The sequence below is a fragment of the Acomys russatus genome, chromosome 29 (genome assembly GCF_903995435.1).
Source record: "Acomys russatus chromosome 29, mAcoRus1.1, whole genome shotgun sequence".
NCBI lineage: Eukaryota > Metazoa > Chordata > Mammalia > Rodentia > Muridae > Acomys > Acomys russatus.
This window is the reverse complement of record NC_067165.1, coordinates 20,287,031-20,310,242: the sequence shown is the minus strand read 5'-3', so window position 1 is coordinate 20,310,242 and position 23,212 is coordinate 20,287,031. Positions and strand designations below refer to the sequence as shown.

At 49.4% G+C, this 23,212-nt stretch overlaps 2 protein-coding genes across 2 annotated transcripts in view; both read right to left on the bottom strand.

Moving 5' to 3' along the window:
• Nucleotides 1–12,728, bottom strand: part of Stk40 (serine/threonine kinase 40) — a 38,067-nt gene extending 25,339 nt beyond the window's left edge. The window contains exon 1 of the mRNA XM_051171879.1: nucleotides 12,586–12,728. The gene's annotated coding sequence lies outside the window, so the exon portion shown is untranslated. The remainder of the gene's footprint in view (nucleotides 1–12,585) is intronic.
• Nucleotides 11,866–22,561, bottom strand: Lsm10 (LSM10, U7 small nuclear RNA associated). Its single transcript, XM_051172051.1, has 5 exons — nucleotides 22,470–22,561; nucleotides 20,661–21,043; nucleotides 12,586–12,765; nucleotides 12,104–12,246; nucleotides 11,866–11,906 (listed from the first exon to the last, which is right to left on the bottom strand). The coding sequence occupies exons 2-5, from the start codon at nucleotides 21,017–21,019 to the stop codon at nucleotides 11,866–11,868; spliced, it is 723 nt and encodes a 240-aa protein (XP_051028008.1). The 5' UTR covers nucleotides 21,020–21,043; nucleotides 22,470–22,561.
• Nucleotides 22,562–23,212: the final 651 nt, after the last annotated feature.

Genomic DNA, 23,212 nt, shown 5'->3' with positions numbered 1-23,212 from the left:
TTTGTGACCCTAAGTGAGTTAACTACTACCTTTTGTGGGCCACAGTTTTCTCATTTTAAAAAAGGGAGATTAAGCCGGGCGTGGTGGCGCACGCCTTTAATCCCAGCACTCGGGAGGCAGAGGCAGGCGGATCGCTGTGAGTTCGAGGCCAGCCTGGTCTACAAAGTGAGTCCAAGATGGCCAAGGCTACACAGAGAAACCCTGTCTCAAAAAACCAAAAAAAAAAAAGGGAGATTATACACCTGTAATCCCAGTACTTGGGAGGCAGAGGCAGGTGGATCTCTATGAGTTTGAGGCTAGCCTGCTCTACAAAACGAGTCCAGGACAGACAAGGTTACACAAAGAAACCCTGTCTCAAAACACCCCTGCCCCCCCAAAAAAGGGTGATGGTGGTAACATTTCCTTCATAGGCTGTCCAAAAGATCAGCTGTTATCTGGGGCTGGCAGGAGAAAGTGTCCCTGCTGTGCACAGAGGCGACCTGGTACAGAATCTCTCCAGCACATTAACTTTCAGCTTGCACTTGAAGGGCCCCTCCTAATTACCAAGACCTATTCTTAGGCTGTTTTTGTTTTCCTCCCCCTAAATGCAGGGTCTCATTCAATATGTAGACCAGGCTGACCTTGAACATGAGATTCTCCTGCTGCCTCTGCCTTCCAAGTGCTGAGGTTACAGGCGTGCACGGCCATGCCCTGCCTGAGTTCTTTTTAATTCTTACAACGTTCTCACTTGTCTATTTTTGTTTGTTTGTTGGAATGCTGGGGATAGGATTCAGGCAAGCACCCCACCACTAAAGTACACCCCCTTCTCTGCTGTTGCTCTCTTTCAGGGCAATTCCTTTGAATCTGAATGACAGGTGTTGCTGAAGGAGGCGCAGGAAAGCAAGCTGTTTGGCTTTGTGCTCTGGATGGATGCTGGGGGGATGGGGAGGTGGATTAGTAATCCTTTGACTTCGGCCAGGATTCCCTGATGACAAAGACTCACGCATGTGCTGTCATCTTTACTATTCCCAAATAGAGTGACAGAGTGATGATTCTGCTCACTTTTAAATGAGAGAGGATCCACATAGCCCCAGTGTTTTAGGACAACGTAACACTGTATCACTGTATCACTCTGTACCGGCTGAGGGGTTACTAGTGAGAGGGCTACACAGAGTAAGCCTCACCCACTGCAGCTGCTCTACTCAGGGCCTGGGAGAGAATACCTGCGGCAGCCAGAAAGGAAGTGACTCAGCCAGGGGGAAGTGGGAGGGGTGCTCACAAAGGCCCTGCACAGCTCCCCCAAAGTACATCCGCTGCCATTAGGCAGCCTTTCCTCAGCAACACTTGATCTTGCTGAGCTCTGCAGCTGGGTACCAAAAGGGGCCTAAAAGCCCCACTCTGCAGCTTGGGGATCCAGCTCTGTCTTCTGTCCTCCAGGAGGCAGCCTTACAAATTAGCTCGGCACAAGGAGATTGTGTAATCACCTCACTACCCTCAGGAATCCCCAGTGAGCTCCACTAGAAGACCAAGGTGCTGGCCAGGGTGGGCTCGGAGCGGTTTTAGGGGAAAAAACCCACAAGGCTGTGCACCCTATGGGGATTCTCTGGAGAAAAGACAGGGTGTCACTAGTCCCTGTGGATGCTGAAGGAGGCTGGCTGTTCCTGAGGGCAGGTTTCACCAGCAGCCACCAGAAGAGGATCCATTGTCAACTGTGCTGTCACCAGCTGACCCCCCCTCCTCCCTGCCTCCGGGAGCAGCTGACGTGACAACAAAAATCTGTCAGGGTGTGTGGGTGTCAGAGGAAGGGACAGTCTTAATAGCTCTTTCTTGAGCTGTGCTTGCCTGGTATCTCCCACTCAGAAAAGCAGCCAAGCACACTGGCTTGGTAGACGTTTATGATGGGCCTTGGTTCTGCAAGGGGCCTTGAGCCATAAGCAAGGGACACTAGAGCAGGTCACTGACAGCTCTCCCTTGTCATACCAGTCTGCTTTAGCTCACTGGCTAGAAAAGAAATTCACAGCAAGGAAGATCCTAGCATGTGACTCAGGGGCCCTTCAGCTCAAAATATCAGTTACTTCTTTGTGTGGTTGACTCAGCCCCCCGAACAGGCCTGCCACAGGGTCCCATGTGGGGTTCAAGTACTGTTACCCAGAATAGATGAAATCAGGCAAAGAGAAAGCAACAGGAAGTCAAAGAAGGGTTGGTTAAGTCTGAGAGTCACCTCACTGTCCACTTTGTGTCCTGGACACATGTTTCGAAGCCTCCTCTCCTAGAGGAGAGGGGTGACACTGCCTCCAAGAAGGGTGCACCCTTAGGGACTGCCCTCGGAACCAGCATGCACATGAGGGACCAAGCAAGTGTCTAGCCAGATTTTCAGAGTGACACTGGAAAGCCCAGGCTGAGCACACATGCAGGCAACTTTCCCCTTACAACGTCTCCAAGAGCTGGAAGAACCCTGCTAATGCACTGCCAGAAAGGCGATTTCTTTCTTTTCTTTTTTCTGGAGACAGGGTTTCTCTGTGTAGCCTTGGCTGACCTGGACTCACCTGTAGACCAGGCTGGCCTCCAGCTCACTGCGATCCACCTGCCTCTGCCTCCCAAGTGTAGGGATTACAGGCATGCGCCTCCACACCCCCAGAAAGGTAATTTCAATCAGAGCTATAAATTAACTATGTTTTTTAAAATTGCCTCTATAAAAAGTTAAGTTAAACTTCACAGCTTTGGGCTAAAGACATGGCTCAGCTGGTAGAGAGCTTGCCTGCACTCCCATCACCACAGAAACTGGGCGTGTGGCAAGGGATGCACCTGTGACCCTAGCACTCAGAGGCTGAGGCAGGAGATTCAAAAGTTCCAGCCTAGCATAGGCTTTATGAGACCCTACCAAAAAGCAAAAAACAAGGCTGGCAGTGTTGGCGCACGCCTTTAATCCCAGCACTAGGGAGGCAGAGGCAGGTGGGCTAGAGAGGTCCAGGACAGCCAAGGGTACACAGAGAAATCCTGCCTCAAAAGAAGAAGCAAACAACAAAAACTAAACCACCACCAACAAAAACCTAACTCCAATAGTGAATAGTACAGGTTGGGTTTTTGAAGTTTCATGAGATGCTCTTTCCTGTGTGGCGGGTGGCCTGTATGATTACAGCCACAGGTAGGTGCAAAGTAGGCGCAGTCATCTCAGTGCCCCTCAGATGCTTGGTCACTCAGGTGGATGGACCCATGTGACCCCAAGCCACCAAAAGGCCAGAGCAAGCTATCTCAAGGATCATAACCCCCCACCCAGAAACTAATGTGAGCATGTGTTTTGCTTGAGTATATATTGCTTGAGGGAGTCTTTACCCCAGGCCATGGCTGAAGTTAGCAGCTATGCAGAAAAACCACAAGCTGTGTATGAAGCCAGACCCGGCAAAAAGGAAACTCACATGCTGTGGGCAGAGTACTTCCTGGGGATTTATTCTCTAGATAGGGTGCATACGCATTCACAAAGATAAATTTAATTTGGGTTCCATGCATTGCAGAAGAGAAAAAAACAAACAAACCACACACATACGAATCAAAATACCCATAGAGCCAGACAGGAAATGATCTAACTGCAACAACAACAAAATTTAACTAATTATGGTCTCTCAACCTGTGAGTCGTGACCCCTACGGGGGTCATGTATCGGATATTCTGCATACCAGATAGCCACATTATGATTCATAATAGAAGTGAAATTAGTTATGAACTGGCAACAAAGTAATTTTATAGTTGGGGGTCACCACAACATGAGGAACTGTATTAAAGGGCTGCAGCATTAGGAAGGGTCAGAACCACTTTCTAGACAGTAAAAAAATACTATGTAATCTTTTCTAGACATGGAACCCAGACTTTCTAGACAGTGAAAGACTAAGCCATACCAGCAGAGAAAAATGTCTATGATACATCTACTATCCCTCAAAAACCAAACTGCAAGCAAAGGCATACCTTTAATTAAAGGCACACCTTTAATCCCAGCACTCAGGAGAGTAGGCAGCGAGATCTCTGAGTTCAAGGCTAGCCTGGTCTACAGAGTGAGTTTCAGGACAGCCAAGGTAACACAGAGAAACCCTGTCTAGAAAGACAAAAAAAAAAAAAAAAAAAAAAAAAGAAGAAGAAGAAGAAGAAGAAGATAGAGGAGGAGGAAAAGGCATGGTGGCACACGCCTTTAATCCCAGCACTCAAGAGGCAGAGGCAGGTGGATTGCTTGAGTTCGAAGCCAGCCTGGTCTACAAAGCGAGTCTAGGGCAGCCAGGACTACACAGAGAAACCCTGGCTCGAAAAACCAAAGAAGAAAAGAAAAGAAAAGAAAGAAAGAAAGATAGATCAGCTAAACAACCTGCAATAACGTAAGTACATATGATCCTATTTTGTTTCAGGAAATTACAAACACTCTTGAATGTACATAGGAAATTTTTTTAAAGAATCCAAGAAAGGAAGGGGGATTTTTGTATTTCTTATTCATATTCTGCATTATCTGGTTATTTCCCTATAGGTTATTATAATGATAATTTTTGTTTGTTTCTTTTTCTTTTTCGAAACAGTGTTTCTCTGTGTAGCCTTTGCTGTCCTGGACTCACTTTGTAGACCAGGCTGGCCTGAACTCATAGAGATCCACTTGCCTCTGCCTCCTGAGTGGTGGGATTACAGGGAAGTAACACCACACCCAGCTAATGATAATTTTTATGAATCTGAAATTTTGCTGAATCAATTGTTACTGATAAATACAATAATGGCATCTAATGAGGCTGGAGCTTCTTGAGAAGGTGTGACATGGTGGCAGGTGGAAGCTAAGTGCCCCAGACGTGTGGAGCTGTGTGATGAGGCAAGGGGGTCCCAGGAACTAAGGATGGAAGGGTCAAGGCCAATGCTCCTAGAAAGTATGCTCTCCCTCAGACAGCTTGCAAAGATGCCTAAGGACCTTCCTGCTTGCCATCTGGTACCCATAGGGCTGAAGGCTGCCTTGAGCTCTCACTTTAGGCATATTTAATCCACTAATAGAGACAGCACCAAGTCACCCCAGCCCTGGGCCAGGAGCCTGACTATATGCTAGGCAATAAACTAAACTTGCTATCACAGTAACCTGTTTCCACCTCAGTGCAGGGATGGCTACATTCCTTTTACAGGAGGACAGGGTTAGAATGACTTGTTCAAGGTCATTTGGCTAGCATGTGACAGAGCTGGGTTCTGAAGCCAGATCTGACTGTGGCTACAATGGTTTAAAGTGTCCCTACCTATTCCCCACAGGGAAGAGAGAAACTTGTCTCTGGGCAATGGCAGTTCCACTCTTCAGGCTAGGGAGAGCCAAGGGTTCAGCCCTAACACGGATCCTTCCAGCTCTGCAGCTCTAGGACTCCACGGATCTGGGGACTTAGCTCCCTGGGGCCAGAGCCTGGCCAGGATGAAGGAACGGTTGGGTTGCGTGCGTTCCAGAGTCACACAAAGATGGATGGAAAGTCCCAGCTCCATCCTCACTGGCTGGCTCCTTAATCCTACGGATCCCAGCCAAACTGTTCTGTAGAGCAGAGACAAACCCTCCAACTGCCCCCAGCCCAGGTCATACAGTGTCCTCAATAGGGAACCTCTGTTGATTCCAAGCCTTTTGTTGTTCTTGATTTCCTTCCTATTTCTTCAGGAGAAGACACATCCCTTGCCCATGATGCACCCCCCCTAGCCTGGGATGTACCTTTCTTCTGTCCACATCTGACCACAGAAATGCTCTTTGTCAAGTTTCAGAAACTACAGGGTATTCCTTCAATCTGCCCATAGCTGCCCTGATCAAGCTACAGCCAGAGGGTCCCTAACAATCTCATTTAGAGGAAGCTCTCCCAGCTGCCTGTGGAGGTCCTGGACAACTTTACTGCATCAAACTTACTGCAAAAATGGCAGGACTTTCCTGGCCAGATCTAGGAGGTGCCAGCCACGAGGTCCAAAGTCCCACTGAATGTTGGACCAAGTCTCCCAAGGGCTGAGGAATCCTGTCCCTAAAAACACTGTTATACCTGTAATGCACCTCATCATACCAGCTGCACCCAGACGAAAAGACACAGAACTGGCAGCCCAATCCTGCACTTTCCAGTTCCCATTCCAATGATGAGGAGCTCTCTTCCTCCTGGACCGTTGGGCAGCAAACGTTTTTGTTTGGTTGGTTGGTTTGCTTGGTTTTTGTTTTTTTTTTGAGACAGGGTTTCTCTGTGTAATAGGCCTGGTTATCCTAGACTCACTAGACCAGGCTGGCCTGAACTCACAGCGCTCCACCTGCCTCTGCCTCCCCAGGGCTGGGATTAAAGGCGCACGCCTGGCTTGGACAGCAAACTTGGTAAAGGCTTAAGAGTCTGTCTATCAGGTGGGCGTGGTAGCGCATGCCTTTAATCCCAGCACTCGGGAGGCAGAGGAAGGCAGATTGCTGTGAGTTCGAGGCCAGCCTGGTCTACAAAGTGAGTCCAGGCTGGCCAAGGCTACACAGAGAAACCCTGTCTCAAAAAAAAAAAAAAAAAAAAAGTCTGTCTATTCCTCTAGAAGGGTAGGTGGCAGTCCGTATGCATATTTAGAGGGGACTGTTCATCAGCCCAGGGGGGAGCTAAGCCCCTGCAGTCTGCATTCCCACCCACCCACTAATCCCCTTATGTGCCTCAGGCAGGAGAGGGATGGGCTGCTCTATGTGCACAGCCAGGAGAGGCATACTTGTTGGGGAATAGGTAGGCTTAGCTCTCAGGAGGCTGAGAAAGGAGGAAGGTAAGTTCAAGGCCAGCCTGGGACAACCCAAGCTATTATGGCAGGACCTCATCAAAGCAGCAGCAGAAACCGTTCTTTGAAGTGGTAGCCTTTCCAGTAATTTGTTCCCTCATATATTTGGGTGGGGCTAAATCTTATGTATGAACAAAGTCAGGGTTTGGAGAAATGCCTTAGTGGTCAAGAGCACTTACTGCTCCTGCAGAGGACCTAGGTTCAGCTCCCCATACCCACATCAGGTAGCTCATAATCACCTTTAACTCAGGCTCCAAGGGGTCTTGATGTCCCGTGACCGCCACAGCCACACACACTCTCAGTGCACATAAACTCATGCAGCCTCATGCACACACAAACAAAAAATAATTAAAAAAAAAGAACGTCTGTACCTAAGAACTTGTTCAGTTACACTCAAGACGGTGCAGAAAGTAAGTATACTAGAATGACAGGTGTATAAATGGAACCATCTCTAAAACCACACGCCAATCAAACACGTAATACTAGCCTCTCCCCTCGTGGCTCTGGATTCTATCGCCTGGGGACCACCCGAAAGCTACAATCTCACTGGAGCTGGTGGCAGAGGAAGAAGACATGCTCCTGTCTCAGACCAGTTCACTTTTTTGGCTTCAGATTTGCTATGTAGCAGATGATCAGCAACTTATAAGCCTCCCACCTCTACCTCCCAGGTGCTGAAGCACAGGCACGCACCAGTACACCTGCCTTTGACGCACTGCTAAGGACGGAACCAGGGCTCCATGAATGCCAAGCAAGGCTCAACCAACAGAACCACATCCCGCCGGGCGTAGTGGGGCACGCCTTTAATCCCAGCACTCGGGAGGCAGAGGCAGGAGGATCTCTGTGAGTTTGAAGCTAGCCTGGACTACAGGAGTGAGTCTAGGTCAGCCAGGGGTACACAGAGAAACCCTGTCTTCAAAAATCAAAAAAATTAAATAAACAAAAATAAAAAATAAAAAGAAAGAGAGCCACACCCCCAGATTTTGTTTGTTTGAGGTTTTTTTTTTTTTTTTTTTTTGGCCCCCTCCCCCAAGATCAGGCTGGCCTGGAATTTGAGAGACCAGCCTGCTTCTGCCTCCCCAGGGCTGGGATCAAAGGCTTGTAACCACTCTGGGCAAGGGTTGACTTTTGATCAATGTTGGAAAGTTATTCCAATCTTGTGGCCTTTCTAGGACCTCCACAGGTGGCTTGGAGAGCTTCCTCTAAATGAGACTGTTAGGGACCCTCTGGCTGTAGCTTGATCAGGGCAGCTATGGGCAGACTGAAGGAATATACTGCAGTTTCTGAAACTTGACAAAGAGCATTTATGTGGTCAGAAGAAAGGAAAAGACAGGCAGAATGCCCTCATCCAAGGTACAGATGCAGGCAAACCAGCAGGAAGCCTGTCCCAAAGCTGGACAGGGTTCTGCAGGGCTGTGCATTTGAACCCTCTTCTCTCTTGTGGGTAAACTCGGGGCTTACTGAACAGGGCTGGCTGATCCCGCTGGCCGTTAATCTTCTCCCTAAACTGCCTTACTGCTGTACCACCATTCCCACTACCATCCAAACCAAGATCTGCAAGTTACCGCCAGCATTTCTCATCCTTCAATCATCACTATGGAATACTGTGAGAGACCAGCAGCCTTTCCCACAAACAGGACTGACCTCAGCCCTGATCCAAGGCCCCACTAGCCTGCTATATTACTGTAGCATTCACTTTCTCCTCAGCCCACCGTTCTCCTGAAGCCAGAGGACTCTGGAAGCTGCAGGTCTAACACGTTCCCAGCATGAAAGCATCCATCACAATAGAATATCAGAGCTCGAGCATCTTCACTGGGTGCCTGCTTATCTCTCCAGTTTCTCTTTCCCATATGTCCTGTAGCCAAGTAAATCCTGTTACAACCTGCAATGGGACCCCTGTGCTACACACACACACACACACACACACACACACACACACACACACACACTGTCTGTGTCACACTCCTTCCACTGCCTAGAGTGCTTCACACAACCCAAAAAAACAGGGCCCGGCGAGGTGGCGCACGCCTTTAATCCCAGCACCCGGGAGGCAGAGACTGGCAGATCACTATGAGTTTGAGGTAAACCTGTTCTCCTAAGTGAGTCTAGGACAGCCAAGGATACACAGAAAAACCCTGTCTCAAAAAACCAAAACAAACAAACAAACAAAAAAGAACCCCAAAACACTATCCATTCCTCAAAATTTTAAGGGCTCTCCAAACTTCTCCTTAATATCCCTACCTTCAGGAAAGTGATTCCTTTTACTCTCTTGATTTGCACTTCATGCTGCATAGACTTGTGAGAAAGACTCCCTAATACCTATACAAGTGCCAATGGATCGGGGTGCCTGTCTCCCCTGGACACATCCTTCTCCAGGGCACAGCTGTCTCTCTCCTCCTTTTCCTTGCCCCTGTCCCTAGCACGTGGCAATCACATGGGGGGAATTCACAGGTATACAGCAGACTCTCCACATTGAACCTCCATACACTCAAGTTTGATGCAGCACACATGTATCATATATGATGCTTCCCAATGACCTAACTTGGGTTCCAGACCAGACTCATTAGTCAAGATGCCAAAGAACTTGACATACGTTTTCTCCACTTCAATAATGAAAATGATATTTATCAGCCAGGTGTGTGGAGGCACAAGCCCATAATCCCAGAACTGGGGAGGCAGAGGCAGGAGGATCAATACAAGTTTGAAGCCAGCCGGGGCCACATAGAAAGACCCTATCTCACAAGGCCAAACACTTTCATCTCTCAGCAACTCCACTTCTACTTTTCTGGAGGTTGGGGTAGGGTCTCTTCATGTAGCCTTAGCTGTCCTAGAACTCACGAGGTAGACCAGGCTGGACTGGAACTCATAGAGATCCATCTGCCTCTGCCTCCCAGTGCTAGCATACCTAGCTCTGTTTTTCCTTTTAAAAAAGGTTTTTTGTGAGCCGGGCGTGGTGGCGCACGCCTTTAATCCCAGCACTCGGGAGGCAGAGGCAGGAGGATCGCTGTGAGTTCGAGGCCAGCCTGGTCTACAAAGTGAGTCCAGGATGGCCAAGGCTACACAGAGAAACCCTGTCTCGAAAAAACCAAAAAAAAAAAAAAGGTTTTTTGTTTGTTTTTGTTTTTGGAGACAGGGTCTCTCTGTGCAGCCTTGGCTGTCTTGGACTTGCTTTGTAGACTAGGCTGGCCTCAAACTCACAGTGATCCGCCTGCCTCTGCCTCCCCAGTGCTGGGATTAAGGTGTGCGCCACCACACCCGGTTTAAAAAACCGTTTTATGGGGCTGGAGAGATGGTTAAGAGCACTGTCTGCTCTTCCTGAGTTCAATTCTCACAACCATCTATAAGGATCTAATGCCCTCTTCTGGCATGCAGGTGCACATGCAGATAGAACACTCATATACATAAAATAAATAAATAAATAAATCTTCGGGGGGGGCGGGGAAAGTGTTAGGAAAGATCAAATCTGCATTGCTCCTATACAGCCTGGGAAAGTGTCCATTCTCATTTCAGAAAGAATATAATAAAAGACAGTGCTCCTCTGCTCTCTCAGGACAGTCCTGACAGCTCAATGGGACACAGCTTTAGTTCCTGGGACTTGCTACAAGTAGTTTCCAGAGGGTCTCCCTCCCCAGCAGCCTGGGAGGCATCTAGTACTTGGTGACCCTCCAACACCTATCCTAATCCTCACAACTGCCCTGTTTGGGAGGTCCGGCTGCTTCTCTTTACAATGAGAAATCTGAGCATAGAGAGGACATGTAACCTAGTGGCTGGCAGGGCTGGGATCAGAAGCAGATCTGTTTGAGCCCAAGGCAAGCTCCTAGCTTCTACAGCCTACTATCTTATTTATGAAAGGTACAAGAGAGAAATGTAACACCCTCTACAACTGGCCTTCTGGGAGGAAAGCCCTACCTTCCCAGCAGTTTAGGCAACCTGAAACTTCAGAGAGGGGCACATGTGCAGACACTGCAAGGTGTTACCCATCTAGCACTGGCTGGCGTCTCAGCCCAGATCTAGTGTGCCTCGACCACTCTCTCGGAAGCATGTGGTGGTGTCCGATAAGGTGCCCAGCTTCTTCACCTTCCTCGGCTCTACCTCTTTTGCACAGAGAATGCTATCTCAAACATGGATCCCGTCATGTCCCTCCTCAGCTAGAAACATTTTACTGGCCTCTCACTGCGCTGGACATAAAAGTCCCAAGCTATCAATGAGACGTTCGTTTCCTTGTTAACTTAGTTTGCTTTACTTTGTACCCTATCAGCTTCCATACCACTATACTTAATGGGCTGAGGTTTTTGGAATCAACTCAAATTTTTCTGACTCTCTGTAATTCCGTACAACATCTGCCACGTTAGTCTCACCTGGGTAAGCCTTCCCTATTTTCTATCCTTCTAGACTGGACTCCAGTCGCTGCTGTCCAGTTTTCCTGGAACACCCCTCCACTCCATGCCTCCCTGTCCCAGGCTGGCTGGCAGCTTTCCTTGCTGTGTTCCCTCAGCACTCAGTTCCCCTTGCTCTTGTAGATCACATTTCAACCATCTGCTAGCAGGTCAGTTTCCTCTCACTAGACAGTGAATTAGTTCAGATAGAAATCTCTTTATTGCTGTTAACTTAACTCTCCACAATAACTCTTTATCACCGCCAGTGTTTTGCAAATGACGACACTGAGACAACCAGTCCAAGGCCACATACCCAGAAAGCTGATGTACTGTAATTTCAGTCTAGGATGTAAGGGGCCTTTAATCCCAGAATTTAAGGATCATGGCTCCAAAACCCACTAATACTACACAACATTTGCCTCTGCAGGCAAGGTCCTTTTGTTACGTGAAAAAAACGAAAGAAAGAATGAATGAATGAATGAACGAACGAATGAATGAGGACTATTGCTGGCAGGTCGAGGTCTAATCCACAAACCACTGAAATAACAGGGCCATTAAGGGAAGGAGGAACTCACAGCACTGTTTATAAATTAGGGCTCTACGATTTTGCTCTTCCTTATCTCATGCAAAACTACTCAGGCAAGAGGGAAAGGTGCCCAGCCCAGCATGACTACCCTCTTCCTCAATGATTCTCAAAACCAGCAAAGCCAACCGGTTTTCTCCGGTGACTTAAAACAGAGCAAAGTCTATCCTGCTACTTAAGGCGGCTGTCATCTTCTTCCTTCCGCCAACAACCTGGGGGGAGTAGGGGCGGACAGAAGCCACGGAGAATCCGAAAGCTCCTACCCAATGTTGAAAGGTGGGGCCAAGTAGCGTAGGAATGGGCGGGCCTGACCAGGACGGCAGGTGAAACACTGACCACAGCAGCAAGCTCTCCCACGGTGAAGACCGGCCCAACGTGGATCTGGCAAGCAGGTAGCTGTGACTCGCACCTGAACGCCGCCCAGGATGTGAAAATTCCCCAGCAGGAATGGTGTCGGTGCCAACGGGCGAGCGCTCCAGGAGGAAAGCCTTGGCTGGCTGTCCCTGGGGACTCGTCCTAACTTCCAAGTCACTCTCTAGGTCAGGAGAGAAGCTTGGAGAGCAGGAGAGGGGGTGGTGGGGTCTCTCTGGGGTAAAATCTAGAGCGAGGCAAACGCCGGCTGCTTCACTGACTGACCGACAGGGTCCTGGGCAAGACGGGCAGTGCCCACTTTCCAGGGCTGCGACGAAGACCGAGGTTCCCTGCGGCCGCCCGCCCCCGCCGCCGGGAAAGACAGACCCCCCCATGGCGGAGGGGGAATTCGCTATGGCCATTTTTGTCGCGCTGGTCAGTTTCGGGCTGTCACCCGGGTCCCTCCGCCACGGCTACCCAGGCCCGCCCCGCCAGCACGCAGCCCCCACCTGGCTCCGCGTCCCAGGACACCCGGCTCACCTTTCCCGGGTGATCAGCGCTGCTCGCCCATAGTCCGCAGCCCGGAGCCGGGGCTGCTCGGCGCTCCGTCCCGGTGGCCCGGGCCGGCCGGGGGCGTGGGAGCCGCTCACCGCCGCCTCCCAGCGCAGTCGCCAGAGCCGCCGCCGCCGCCGCCTCCTTCCATGGCTGCGGCGCCGCCACCTGACAACGGAAGTGACGCACCGTCCTGCGGGCCCCCCCCCCCGGCCCCCTCCCTCTTGCCTCAGTCTGGGGTTGTGTGCCATCTTGAGGATGGGCGGAAGCCTTCAGGCAGGAGGCCCAGATAAGATCGCCGATTGGTTCTGGGTGGAGTCTGGGTCGAAATCTGCAAAACGATTGGGCAGCCAGGGGGAGGTACTTATGGCTAATCTACATCTACAGTGGGACTAGGACGGAGGCGCCGCCCAGCCTCGACTCTGCAGGACCTCGACGACCCTACGTTTTGTTGGGGTTGGGGACGTCACTAAGTGGCTGCTAGAGCCGTCGACCGCACTGCAGTCAATAGAGAGGCGGACTTTCCTTGATCCCCATTTCTCGGCTTCTGGAAATCTGTACGAAAACGCCCTGAAGTTGGGTTTAAGAGAAGACAGGAATTGCTGTCGCTACGTTCACAATTATTTCACTGTACGTCCTTTAGAAACCCCAGAGATGGCCAAGTTCATCCTGGACATCCCTGGAGCCAGGGAGATTACAGTGAAGAGTTCCAGTGAACGATCTCTGTCTACCTCACTCCCTCCTGCTAGTTTCCGTCCCTTTCTCCTCCTCCAGCAACCACGCCCTCCGTGAATCAGCTTCTTGCACCAGCAGATGAGCCCTTTAAAGGGATTGCATCAGTCTGGTGACTCACTGGGGGCCCTCGGAAAGCCTGGCTTCCCTCCACTGCCATGTAGAAGCAGCCAGAAGGGCTCGGTGGCAGCAGTACCAGCGGCCATAGTCCCACTCCTTTGTCTCGGAGTTTAACAGGAGTACTTGATGACTCTCAAGTTTTTTCCTTCCCTCCCCTTGGTCGTCCTATATCCACGTGTAGAAACATGGGGCCACGACTGTGCCCTGCTAGGAGTAAGCATGCATTTGTCATCTTACAAGGTGCTGCCAGGACATGAAAGCAGGTGTTAATGAGGTCTAGCTGTCCTAGCCTGCATCCTCAGTCCCTTTCAATCTTTGGTGGCTACTGAGCTATAGATAAGGCTGAATAACAGTAGTCATCAGAGCAGCTCCCAAGGTCTTGTCTTAGGAAAAGTGAAGCACTTTAGAGTCCTGTTTACGGATGTGGAAGCTAGTGCTGAGACAGACAGACAGATAGACAGACCTTTGCAATGACACTCAGCTAATAATGGTTGGGCTGTGGTTTGAAGAAAGTTTGGTGGGTTCCAAAAGGCTAGAGCTTGAATCCTTGTATCATTTACAAGCTAGGTAACTTAGTGCAAATCCTGGCTGTCCAAATGGAGCTAACACATCACACTATCTCTGGGAGGACCCAGTGAGTTTCAGATCCAGCTCACCACACCCTATGAATGTCCACTGGTTTGTCAGGGAACCTCTGTGAGGCACGTGACCCAGAAGCCAGGCCCACTTAGCTCCTCTCTCTGACAAAGGGGGAAGGACTAAGGATTCCGGAAGCCCTGACTGACAGGAATGAGTTTTGGGTTTTCCATATCTCTAATTATCAGTCAGATGAATCACTGGGTGCTGACACCACCACCCCAACTCTCTGTAGACTTTCAGCTGACTCAAAATATAGGATTTTGAACAAAGCAGAGGAGGAGAAAGAGGGTAAGGAAAAGGAAGTAAAGGTGCCAGCCAGAGGAGATTAAAAAAAAAAACAAAAACAAAAAAACAAAAACAAAAAACAACTGTCTTCAAGACACCAACTCAAGGATCTCTGAAATATACATGCGTGGTGACAGTCTCCTGCTGGCTTTCCAACTCTGGCTCACTGGCAGATGGTGCTGCCATAACAAAGTGACACCTGTCATAACAGCTCAAGATGGCTTCTTGACAAGGTATAGGCAGATTGGACTAGCACAGAATGGGGGGAGGAGACCTCACCCCCAGGAGCTCCTTCAGATGACAGAACCCTAGGTCTCTGTAGTGGCTGGTTTTTAGCTTATGTCAAAGCTCCAAGGTTTGGTGTTTTTTGGTTTTGCCTTTTTTAGTGTTTGGGACTGAACCTTTACGGCCTCTTCTGTGGTAGCAGATAGTTTACCAGTGAGCAGCCCCCAGTGCTTTTGTGTTTGAGATGGTCTCTACGAGTTGCTCAGGCTAGCTGTCCACTCAGTCTGGCCTTGAACCTCTAACCTGCCCTCACTTCCTCAGCAGACAGGATTATAGGCCTGCACCACCAGATCCAGTGGGATGAGCAATATAATGTCAGGAGTACTGGGAAACAGAAGAGTCCCACAGTGGCTGGCGTTGTAGCCCAGATGGTACAACTTAACAGGCCTTAGTAAGCATGAAGCTCTGAGTCCTATCCCTAAGTATTGCAATAAACCAGGCATGTAAGCCCAGTGTCCTGGGAGGTGAAGGCTAGCTTGGCGACATTGTGTTCAAAACAAACACAAAAGTGGTTAAGACAGGCAGGTGTGAGCCTGGCGGGTTATCGCGTGCTTTTAGGAGGCAGAGGCAGGTGGATCGCTGTGAGTTCAAGGCTAGCCTGGTCTGTCTACAAAGTGAGTCCAGGACAGCCAAGGTTACAGAGAGAAGCCCTATCTTGAAGAAAAACAAAAACAAAAACAAAAAAGTGGTTAAGACATGAAATCTGGTACTAGGCAGGCCTGATTTCAAATTCCCTGGCTGTTGTTCACCCCAGCCCATCATTTTGCATGATTGTGTGACGAGGCTGTTAATACACAGGGTAAATCTGCAGCTCTGCCCTGGTGGAACTCACCAAGCTCCCAACACAGGGTGGGGCAGCAGCAACTGCTCTGACTACCATTCTGCTGCCCAGGGGAGCATTCATTTTCCTCAGCCACCTGCTGGGGAAGAGTCCCCTCCCTCTCTGGACCTGCTTTCTGAAGGGTGACATAATGGAGTGGGCCAGTGCTTCTTAGCCTTCCCATCCTTTAAGACCCCCTCCCCCACTTTTTCCCCCCCTCCAAAGGTTATGTTACCCTTTTCATTGATAGCATACCTCTCCTCCCCCTTTGGAGACAGGGTCTTACTATGTAGCCCTGTGTAGGCAGACCAGGCTGGTCTTGAACTCAAGAAGATCCTAGCCAGGCATGGTGGTGCACACATGTAATCTCAGCACTTGGGAGGCAGAGGCAGGGGGATCCCTGTGAGTTCGAGGCCAGCCAGGACTGTAAGAGAAACCCTGTCTCGAACAATCCAGAAAAAAAAAAAAAAAAAAAAAAAAAAAAAAAAGGAGCCAGGCATGGTGGCTGACACCTTTAATCCCAGCACTTGGGAGGCAGAGGCAGGGGGAATCTCTGTGAGTTTGAGGCCAGCCAGGTCTACAAAGTGAGTCCAGGACAGCCAGGACTATAATAGGAGAAATTCTGCCTCAAAGAAAGAAAAATAAATAAATAAAAAGTATGTATCTCTGGGTCTTCCTGGAAAATTAATGAGAACTTCAAGGGCCCTTGCCTGCCCTTTAGCCAGGGGTGCCAGACTAGAGCTCACAGGACTGGTTTAAGTCCAGCCTGCTCAGCCATGCAGAGAAGTGAGCATATCAAAGTCCCTTGTGTGTCTCTGGTGTGAGCCAACTTGTTGGTTTTTTTTTTGTTTTGGGTTTTTTTTTTTGGTGGTGGTTTTATTTTTTTCCAAGATGTTTCTCCTTGTAGTCTTGGCTGCCCTGGACTTGGCTTTGTAGACCAGGCTGGCCTCGAACTCACAGCGATCCACCTGTCTTTGCCTCCCTCCCAGAGTGCTGGGACTACAGGCATGCACCTCCGCCCCTGTGAGTTAGCTGATTTGTAATCTGCACGCTTATTCAGCCTTCTAGCTTCAGTGCTCCCCTCCCTACAAATAGCAGTCTTCCCCACCCCCCCCCCCCCCACCCCCCAAAAAAACCCTCTTCTCTCCAGGAATGAAGTAGATATGAATGTTGCTTGAGCATGCAAGAGTTCTTGGGGGCTCTGCCATCATTGGGAACCCCACTTTGGCTGGAGCAGCAAATAGGGTGGGATGTGAAAGGTTGAGCAAATGCTGTGACAATCTAAACTCCAATACCCTCTTAAAACACACTGCCAGTTTTCCTTGGTGTTCTTGGGCCCCTGTTGTTCCATTTGTTACCTCCGGGAATGGGAGACACAACAGAATGCAGAGACTATTTTTAGTATATGAATTCCAAAAGCCCAGCCTTCAAGAAGGAATGGTAAGAATGTCTACGTAGAAACAAACTTCGGAAAACCATGGAAAAGGTGTGTGTGTGTGTGTGTGCGCGCACACAGACACTCCACATGAATCTCAGGGGCTGCCAGGAGACAAGAGCCAGCTCATTTCCCACTGTGAGGTAACAAGACCCTCCAAAGATCTATAGCTTTGGAACTGTGGGCTGCATTTGGGCTAACTGATCTAAAATCCACGAACTTCCTGGGACTAAGAGGACTTAGGGAGAGCAGCAAAGACCAGGATGCCCAAGCGGGCTGGAGTGGTGCACTCCTACAGTACCAGAACATGGGAGACAGACGCAGGAAGATCATGAGTGCAAGCCAGGCTGGGATGCATGAGACCGTGTCTCAAAATACTAACAGGAACAAAAATCTAAAACTTCTGAGTGGAATGTACCCTTTAATCCCAGGATTTCAGAGGTAGAGGCAGAGGCGGGGCTACATAGTGAAACTGTCTTGAGAAGAAATCAAAAAAAGAAAAAAAAAAAAAAAAAGGTGCTGTGCTGGAAAGACAGCTGAGCAATGTAGGGCACTGGTTGTTCTTGCTCAGGACCCAGATTCGGTTCCCGGCATCCACATGGTGATCACAACTATCCATAACTCCAGTTACAGGGAAGCCAATGCCGCCTTCTGTCCTCTGAGGACATTAGATGTACATACAGTTGCCTGTACATGCATGCAGGCAGAACACTCATGCAGAGGAATTTTCATTCAGAACATGACTGTTCAGGCAAGAGTTGACATTCAAAGACTTCCAGGCCTCTGGTGATCTGTCTAGATTACAAACACACCTTTAATCCAGGAGACAGAGGCAGGCAGATCTGAGTTCAAGACCAGCCTGGTATAGAGCAAATTTCAGGTAAAGAAAAGCTTAGGTCCAGGTGTGGTAACACCAGCCTTTAATCCCAATGAAGGTAAAGATACTTTGTAGAAGCACCCTGTCTGGTGGTGCACACCTTTAATCCTAGCACTTAGAAGGCAGAGTCAGGTGGATCCCTGTGAGTTCGAGAACAGCCTGGTCTACAAAGCGAGTCCATGACAGCCAGGGTTACACAGAGAAACCCTGCCTCAAAATAATTAATTAATTAATTAATTAATGGCTAGGCAGTGGTGGTACACACCTTTAATCCCAGCACTTGGGAGGCAGAGGCAGGTGGATTGCTGTGAGTTCGAGCACAGCCTAGTCTACAAAGTGAGTCCACAACACCCAAGGTTACACAGAGAAACCCTGTCTAAAAATTAATAAATAAATAAATAAATAAATAAAGATTTATGGCTGGGCAGTGGTGGTGCACACCTTTAATCCCAACACTTGGGAGGCAGAGGCAAGTGGATCACTGTGAGTTCGAGGACAGCCTGGTTTTGAAAGTGAGTCCAGGACAGCCAAGGCTACACAGAGAAACCTTGTCTCAAAAAAAAAATATATTTATGCTAGAGTAAGATCTGAAAGAATAGGATATGCCCAACTCTCTGAAGCTACTTAAGGGAGCAACACAGAGAATGGGGACCGAGGAGGCAGTTTTACCAGGACAGTAATGAGAGACAGGTTGCAGAAAGAGAACTCAAAGACCGAATGAGCAAGAGAATGAGAAGGAGCCAGGAGATTAGAGCAGATGGCTGGAGTTAGTTTGAGGCCAAGCAGAGCAATTTAGGGGCCAAGAGAGAAGCCAGATTGAATAAGTCAGGTGGGAGAGGAGTTTGGGCTGGAACAGCTGAGCTGAACCAGCCAGCCTAGAGCACAGTAAGAACAAGAAAAGGTGAGCTTATGAAGCAGTAAGTCTCAGAGGATAAAACTTCCTTTTACACACTCATACACATGGGGAAAAAAATCCAGCAGTGGTGCATGCCTCCAATCCCAGCAATCAGGAGGCTGAGGCAGGTAGAGTTGTGAGTTCGAGGCTAGCCTGGTCTATATATATTTGGGTCAGGAGTGACTGATGGAGGAATGGAGGAGTCTTCTGATCAGGGAGCAGCAACATTTGAGGGTTGATATGAAGCACAGAATTTCAGGGGATGCTAAATAGATGACCCCCAAGTGAGACTTCCCTGTCAGGGCAGAAAAGACCCTCAGCTCCAAATAAAGAAAATAAGGGGATTGGGGCAGGAGAGATGGCTCAGAAGTTAAGAGCACTGGCTGCTCTTCCAGAGGTCCTGAGTTCAATTCCCAACAACCACATGGTGGCTCATAGCCATCTGTAATGTGATCTGATGCCCTCTTCTGGCTTGCAGGTGTACATGCAGGCAGAGAGAGCACTGTATACATAACAAATGAATAAAAATAAAGGGATTGCTAAAGTAATTAAGGCCTCTTTCCAAAAGAAACCGTAACCAGCCCTCCTTGCCCGCAGCCTCACATCATTTCCTCATAGCTCACTGTCCTGCCCACCTGCCCGTCTCAGCGTAGGTACACAGAAATTCCGTTTACGAGCTTTTCCAACTCAAGGTCTTTGCACTGGCAGCTTTCACTCCCTTTTTGTCTTACTTTCTCAGACCATTTTCTTTCTCCTTGTACTGTTTTTGTTCTTCGAGATAGGATTTCTCTGTGGAGCCCTGGCTGGACTGGAACTCACTATGTAGAACAGGTTTGCCTTGAACTCACAGAGAGCCTCCTGCCTCTGCCTCCCTAGTGCTAGGGTCAAAGGTGTGGCCCCCACTGCCTAGCTAAAATATGTACCACAGACTGGCCTGAAAGTCATGATCCTCTTGCCTCCAGCTCTTCAGCAAACTCTACTGTGTGTACCACTAGAATCAGTCTGTTTTGGTGTTTTGAGATAGGACTTCACTGTTAGCCCAGGCTGGTCCTCCTGAGAGTCAGGATTATAAGTGTGAACCACTATGCCTGGCTGGGACTAATTTCTTTCTTTCTTTTTCTTTTCTTTTCTTTTTTTTTTTTTTTTGGTTTTTCGAGACAGGGTTTCTCTGTGTAGCCTTGGCCATCCTGGACTCACTTTGTAGACCAGGCTGGCCTTGAACTCACAGCGATCTGCCTGCCTCTGCCTCCCGAGTGCTGAGATTAAAGACATGCGCCACCACGCCCGGCTGGGACTAATTTCTTATTAGCTGAACTCTCCATCCTGAGGGTAGGGGCCAAGGGTCTCTGGACTCTCAGCTTCAGTAAACAGCAGTAAGACTCAAGAGCCTCAAGGACTACCAAAAAAAAAAAAAAAAAAAAGCCACTTTCCACTAGATCTCTTTCATGGTACCTGGGAAACCTCAAGTCCTACTGCCTGGGCCACATTCTAGACCAAGTAAACCGCGGTGTGCTCCCCACTTTGAGAGCTGCACTCTGAACTACATAGGAGCCAGTAGATGCCAGGGAGATGATCAGGCACAGCCTTGTATATATCCAAATTTGGTTTTATGAGCAAAGAAACAAATGTCAAGAAACATGGAAGAGTTACAGGTGATTCACTCCAAACACTTAATAATCCTCACTGTCAGAGTCGATCACTCCTTCATAGTTGCGGTCAATCAGTGACTGGAGATCCCAGATGCAAACCATCAACTAGAGGGATCATGACCTATCCACAAGGCCACAGACAGGAGGAATTCTGGGTCCCAAGTTGTGTCTGAAAAGAGAACCCTTTGAAAGGCAGCTGTGACAGGTGCCTGTCAGACACCAGGTCACTGGTGAGGAAAAAAAAAAAAAAAAAACGGCAGGGAGCAGGCTTGGAACACTCAAGGAGCCTGAGGTGGTAGCGGAACTTTAAGAGGACATGGCCTCACGACCTTTTGGAGGAAAACTCACGCCGACCTCGACCACCAAAGTTGCGCACACGGTGGATGATGGCCAGCTGCTGCTCAATGGTGGCAGTGATGTTCACACCGTCTGGGATATGGACGTAGCGGACATTACGACCTGTCACAAAGAGGTCATCCAGTTCGACCTGATGTCCCCGGCGGTCAGTATAGGTGACGTTGGCCAGGCGGATGTTCATAAAAGCATCGACGTTGTCAATGCGTCCTCGGGCCACGCTCTCGTCTCGAAGGTCCACAGTGGTGACCTGGCCCTGGAGGCCCTGCAGCAGGATGACGAGGCTGTTCTCAGAGATGGTCCGCTCCTTCACGGAGTGGCTCAGTGCCATCGTTCCACATGGGCTGGCTGCTCGCTGTGGGCGAGAGCACACGGATAGAGGTAACCGACCCCTGGCAAGCCCTGAAACTCCACACTTGTGGTCCAGAGGCCCCGCTGTGCACTAGACTCACCTAGGGAAACTTTTCCTGGCCTTTACGTCCCGCACATCCCAGAGGTCTAAATTCATTTGGTTAGGGAGGAGAGGTCCAGGATTTCATTGTTGTTTTTATTTTTTTTATTTTTATTTTTTTATGGTTTTTATTTTGCTTTTCGAGACAGGGTCTCTCTGTGTAGCCTTGGCTGTCCTGGACTCGATTTGTAGACCAGGCTGGCCTCGAACTCACAGGGATCCACCTGCCTCTGCCTCCCGGGTGCTGGGAATAAAGGTGTGCGCCACCACACCCGGCTCATTGTTCTTTTTAAAGACAGGATCTCACTATACAGCCTTGACTAGCCTAGAACTTGATATGTAATGGCATGTAGACCAGTCTGGCGTGGAACTCACGAAGATCCACCTGCCTCTTCCTCACCAAGTGCTGGGAGTCAAGGTGTGTGTTACCACATCCTGCCAAGTATCCTATTTTAAAATTATGAGACAGGGAGCCAGGTGCACGCCTCGAAAAGCCATAAGTAAGTAAGTAAGAGGCAGGGTCTCTCTACATAGTTCTGGCTGTCCTGGAATTCTCTATGTAGGCCAGGCTAGCCTAGAACTCAACGAGATCTGCCCACCTTTGCCTCTCTTTTTTCTTTTCTTTCTTTTTTTTTCTTTTTTCTTTTTAGAGACAGGGTTTCTCTGTGTAGCCTTGGCTGCCCTGGACTCACTTTGTAGACCAGGCTGGCCTCGAACTCACAGTATTCCACCTGCCTCTGCCTCCCGAGTGAGTGCTGGGATTAAAGGCGTGCGACACCACGCCCAGCTCCACCTTTGCCTCTCAAGTGCCACGATTAAAGGCGTGGACCACTATGCCCGGTGTGCATTTTTTTTTTTAAAGATTCCCCCCAAATAATTCTAATGTGCCAATGAGCTTGGGAACCATTGCTGTAAATTGTAGTTTATTTATGTCCTTCTGCCAGGTACTTGTTAATACATAATCTAGCCAAACATGGTGGCGCACACTTGTAATACCACCACTCTAAAGGTCTAAGCAGTAGGAGCATCCCAAGTTCCAAGCTGGCACGAAGAACATCCGGGACTATACAGTGTGATACTGTTTCAGAACAAAACAAGCCAAACCTAGCCAAGACGCATGCCTTTAATCCCTGCACTCAGGAGGAAGAGGCAGGCTGATCTCTGAGTTCCCGACCAGTCTGGTCTACAAAACGACACTCTGTCTTAAAACAAACAAAACCCAACAAGACCTTTAGCTCCGGCTCTGCCACTTCCTAGGGCTTGCCACTAGCGGTCAAGCTTGTTAGTTCCATCCGGAAACCCAGGGTGCCGAGTGCGCCCCTCGCCTCACCGCGTGTAAGGGGTTTGGGAAGAAGAGTCCGCAGCTGGTGCGCCAAGGAAAGAGGCCGCCCGGGTCCCAGCGCACCAGGATTCCCCACACTCGACTCACTACCTACCGCGTGATGTCTTCCGCCTTCTGCGCGCTACGTCGCCAAAACCCGCCTTAGTCTAGGGGCTCCACCCACCGCGGCTCAGAGAAGCCATGGCAACCGCGGGCGCCCCAGCACTTCAGAGCATGCGCCTCACAGACTGCGAACTACAAGTCCCATGAGGCCGCGCGCCGCAACCCAACCCCCCCCCCCGGGGGGGTCTGGTTTCCACCTTTTGTAGGCGCTAGGCTTGTAGCTGTGTCCCCATTATAATGGCATCCTATGTTGATGGCGCTGCGTGGGAGAGAACATCTGTAAGAAAATAATCCGAAAAAGCAGGGTAAACGTTCTTCACCTGATTAAAATTGCGGGAATAAAAACCCTGTCTCCAAAAACAAAAACAAAAAGAGACTGGAGAGATGGCTCAGAGGTTAAGGGCACTGACTGCTCCTCCAGAGAGCCTGAGTTCAATTCCCAGCAACCACATGGTGGGTCACAACCACCTATAATGTGATCTGATGCCCTCTTCCGGCCTGCAGGTGTGCATGCAGACAGAGCACTGTACACCAAGACGTCATGAAGAACACCCAGGACTATGGAGTGTGATACTATTTCTAGACAAAACAAGCCAAACCCAGCCAAGATGCATGCTTTTAATCCCAGC